Raw genomic sequence first — 4,310 nt, 5'->3', positions numbered from 1 at the left:
CCCTCATTTATTTCACTAGAATATTGGGATTTCCCCAACCATAGCTTTACTGCTCTGTAATGAAAATGTGTATTTATGGGGGCCTGAGTGGCTCAGTCAGTGCTGACAGCTCAGAGCCTGGAGCCTGCTTCAGATTCTGTGTCTCCTCTTTCTCTCTGTTCCTTCCCCACTCGTGTTCTCTCTCTCTCTCTCTCTCTCTCTCAAAAATAAATAAAAACATATTAAAAAATATGGGGTGCCTGGGTGGGTCAGTCAGTCAACCATCCGGCTTTGGCTCAGGTCATGATCTCACGGTCCATGGGTTCGAGTCCCTTGTTGGGCTCTGTTCTGACAGCTAGCTCAGAGCTTGGAGCCTGCTTCAGATTCTATGTCTCATTCTCTCTCTGACCCTCCTCTGCTCACGCTGTCTCTGTCTCTCAAAAGATAAATTAAAAACATTAAAAAATATTAAAAAAAAGAAAATGTGTATTTATATGAATGTCTCTACCTTGGGGTTCTAGGGTTTTAATGGGCAGACACTGGAAGTAGTTTATAATTGTATCCTCATCATCAAACACAATAAGACATTATGTATGTGTGTTGACTTACACTAACTTGAATAGTTACTTAAGAATGAACTATAGGGCTGCCTGGGTGGCTCAGTCAGCTAAGCATCTTGATTTCATCTCAGGTCGTGATTTTGCCATTTGTGAGATGGAACGCTGTGATGGGCTCTGTGCTGGCAGCATGGAACCTGCTTGGGATTCTTTCTCTCACTCTCTCTGCTCCTCCCCCACTAATACTGTCTGTCTCTCTCAAAATAAATAAACTTAAAAGAAAAAAGAACATTTTATAAATAAGTAGCTGATACTATAATAAAAATAATACCTTCCAGATATTTACAAGTTATGTTGGGTAGAGGAGAAGTTTCCACTAAGTTTTCTAAAAATATCAAAAAGTAGCAATGCTAATTTAGTATTCTGTACAAATTAGTTGAATTGATTCTGCAAGCATACCAAGTGACACTTGCTGAATCAATCCATAGAAAAATATGGGAACAGCAATCAAGTTACAGATACAATATATTAATTATAATCAGGAGATCTCAAACTAGGTCTTAAAGTCAAATGAATTGAATTTGTAAAAAGATGGTGCTAATTATGAATCACCTGTGACAATGCAGAGTTATGAGCTTCAAGTAAACCCTAAAGTCTTTTCTTTATCTTACCTCTTTTCAAACCTCTTCTCCTAAGGAGAATCCAAGACAACTCATTGGATGGATCATATGTACTACTTGCTGGGTCACTGCATTTGGAGATTAGGCCCAAGAGTGTGGCTCAGTCACATTTTTCTTGTTGAGGGCTGGAGTAAAAATTGACATATCAGCCTTCTGTTTTGTCATATGTTCATTGTTAAATTCATTTAACCAAAATGTCCTAGGTTAGCAAGCCTAGAGAAAAGAGAAGAGAGCCCCTTCGATTCTAGCCTAAAGTTACTTGTTTGAATCCAGCTTGCCAAAGACCCTGAAATATTTTATGTCAGAAATTCAACTCATAGGAAACTGGAATTTTATGGGGGCTCCTGGGTGGCTCAGTTGATTGAGCAAATGACTTCAGCTCAGGTCATGATCTCACAGTTTGTGAGTTTGAGGCCCATATTGAGCTCTGTGCTAACAGCTAAGAGCCTGGAGCCTGCTTCAGACTCTAAATCTCCTTCCCTCACTGGCCCCTCTTCCACTCATGCTCCTTCTCTCTCTCTTTCTCTCTCTCTCTCTCTCTCTCTCTCTCAAAAATAAACAAACGTTTAAAAAAAAAAGAAAGAAACTGGAATTTTATTTGATGTTGATCACTGTGTCTTGCAAATAGATTCTTCAGGAAACTTATAGGTGATAGTATCCTGAATATATCATCAAAACGTTATCAGTACCTCTGTCTCGTGATGGTTACTTAATTCTACAAATTATCTTTCCCAAAACTGTTTCATTTTCTTCCATATTTAAAAATTTAAGTTCCACTTGATTGTTTACTTTATATGATTTTCCACACCCTCCAGGAGGATGAAATACTAAATTTACTAAGCTAACCATCTCAGTGATCTGGCCGACAAAAATGAAAATAACCTTAACGTGCCAAAATCTTAGTCATTCCTTACTATGATTTGTGGCCATGTATTTAATCTAGGAGTTTTCAAGGATTCTCTTGAAATGCTCAGTGAAAAACAAGTTCTGTTTTTAAATAACAAGATAAAAAATGCCACACATAATATTACCCTCTTAAGTCTTATTATGATATGACATGTTCTATTTTAAAAATTTACCATGTCCCACATTTCTCTGGCTATAGAACTTCCCCAAATCTTAAGACATATTTTGATGATGTTAAACAAGTATTCTTAAAAATGAACTATGGGAAATATAGATTAAACCTATCAGATAGTATAGCTTTGATCATAACAGTGTTAGAAATCATTTACTTCTTCATGCAACATAGTGTCAAAATTAATTTAGAAGGAGAACTTGAAAACAGGAGGCCATCCTTGCTTTTTCAACTGGAGCCATAATGAGGTTGTTACATATTTTATGTGTTCTGTTATACTGCTGTCTTATTTACAAAATTAAAATTTCCTGGTATTGGCTTTACAATCAAGAATGGAAATAAGGAAATAGTGTTAAAATAAATCCAAGAAGCAAAATTTTGGGATAGTAAATAACTATTATTAAAACTGAAGAAAACCTGAAATTATATAAAATGTTCCATTCCTTCTTCTGCCCTTCATTTTTTTGACTTGGTTTATGTTCAACATAATTTGAAATAACCTTCTTTGTTTTCTTGTCCACAATTATGTTTTTATTCACTAATATCTATTAGTGTAAAGAAAATAATGATTCTGTTTTAATGAATGGAATATTAATATTTGACTATAATCATAACTATTTTTTCCTGATTTCATTTTATAGATTCTACTAAGTTCTGAAGAAAATAGAACAGCTTCTCTAATGACACAAATAGCAAGTAGATCTTCATGGGTTCTACTTTAAGTATAAATGAATTCTTTTCCACAAGCTTTTTATGATACCTTCACACTATCCAACACAAGGAGAATTATTCCAAACCTCATCTCTAGCTTATAAAAACTGGCTAATACGTGAAGCATTTGATGGAATGTTAAGTTGTTTTATTCTATGAAATGACTCCTCTTTAGTAAATATTAACACTTTAAAAGTTGGGGAGTTGAATGCTTTAAATTAATCTCTTTAATTCAATTTCAAAGAAAAATAGGTAACTTGAAATTTGCCATCTTATAACTTGTAAATAGGTACTGGAAGGTTTCATTTATCAGAGGCTCTACTATCTATGTGAGTTCCATAAATCCTAAGAAATAACTCAAAATAACTGGACTATCCTATACAATAAAATAGAAAACAACTTGATAGATGATAGGTGCAATCCCTGCACTGTGCCTTTTCTCCAGAGTCACAAATGAGTAAGTGTACAGTTTTGAGAAAGTAATAAACCATATTAAAGTATACATTGGTAATTGAGACTTCATGTTACAAACCCATTCACTTAACCAACAGTTAAGTCAGATAAGACAGCATTCATGAAGAAACAGTGCTATGAATCCAGGTAAACCAGAAGCAGGATTCACTTACCAAGGAAAATGGAGACTATCATGCTGGACAGCCTGGACTTATTCACCTGCAAGAAAGGCAGACGTATTAACTGCAGCTTCCTTCTTCTTAACAGTAACTGTCCAGAGAAGGCTTCGGCTTCTGCCCTGCTTCCTGAAAGCATTACCGATTCAAGGCAGCTTCCTCCGTCACCATCTCCTCCCCAATCTTTCCTGAGCTGTGAACTTTCCTAATTATGTCCAAATTCAATTATTTTCTTCTGAGCATACGAATCTCGGATATTATGCTTCCAAGAAAACCCACAAGCCAGATACTAAGAAATGATACATGCCCAGCACATTCACGGGAAAGGTGTTTCGTCTTGTTCTGTTTCCTTCCAGTAGAATACTAAGCTGTGTGAAAGCCTCTCAGCTATAAGCCCCAGGTGTCCTACACACTGGAGTATCCTCAATTTGCACTTCATCAATTAACCTCCTGACAGCAAAGTTAGGTCATCTGAGAATATGGAAAAGGAGTAAAGTGACAAGCCACCCAGGCGGACGTATGGGGAACCCAGGTTCCACCAGACCAAGCCCGTGTGCCTCATCCTCACAAACCAGAGATGGTCTCTACGTGTGCCCCACACTCCAGCATGCTTTCAGGTTGTAGTGCTGCAGCTGCTCCTGTCCAGACTCGCCCAACACAGTGTCAGTGTAAGAAA

The 4,310-nt window shown here is 36.8% G+C and overlaps 1 protein-coding gene across 1 annotated transcript in view; it reads right to left on the bottom strand.

Moving 5' to 3' along the window:
* The window catches only part of GFRAL (GDNF family receptor alpha like), a 55,276-nt gene extending 51,623 nt beyond the window's left edge, over positions 1-3,653 (bottom strand). Inside the window, exon 1 of the mRNA XM_029943363.1 lies at positions 3,632-3,653. Within this exon, the coding sequence (XP_029799223.1) occupies positions 3,632-3,653 (22 nt within the window). The remainder of the gene's footprint in view (positions 1-3,631) is intronic.
* Between the last annotated feature and the right edge of the window lie 657 nt (positions 3,654-4,310).

This window comes from Suricata suricatta, chromosome 7 (assembly GCF_006229205.1).
Source record: "Suricata suricatta isolate VVHF042 chromosome 7, meerkat_22Aug2017_6uvM2_HiC, whole genome shotgun sequence".
In the NCBI taxonomy this organism is placed as follows: domain Eukaryota; kingdom Metazoa; phylum Chordata; class Mammalia; order Carnivora; family Herpestidae; genus Suricata; species Suricata suricatta.
The sequence above is the reverse complement of the archived record's forward strand: the minus strand, read 5'-3'. Positions and strand labels throughout refer to the sequence as shown.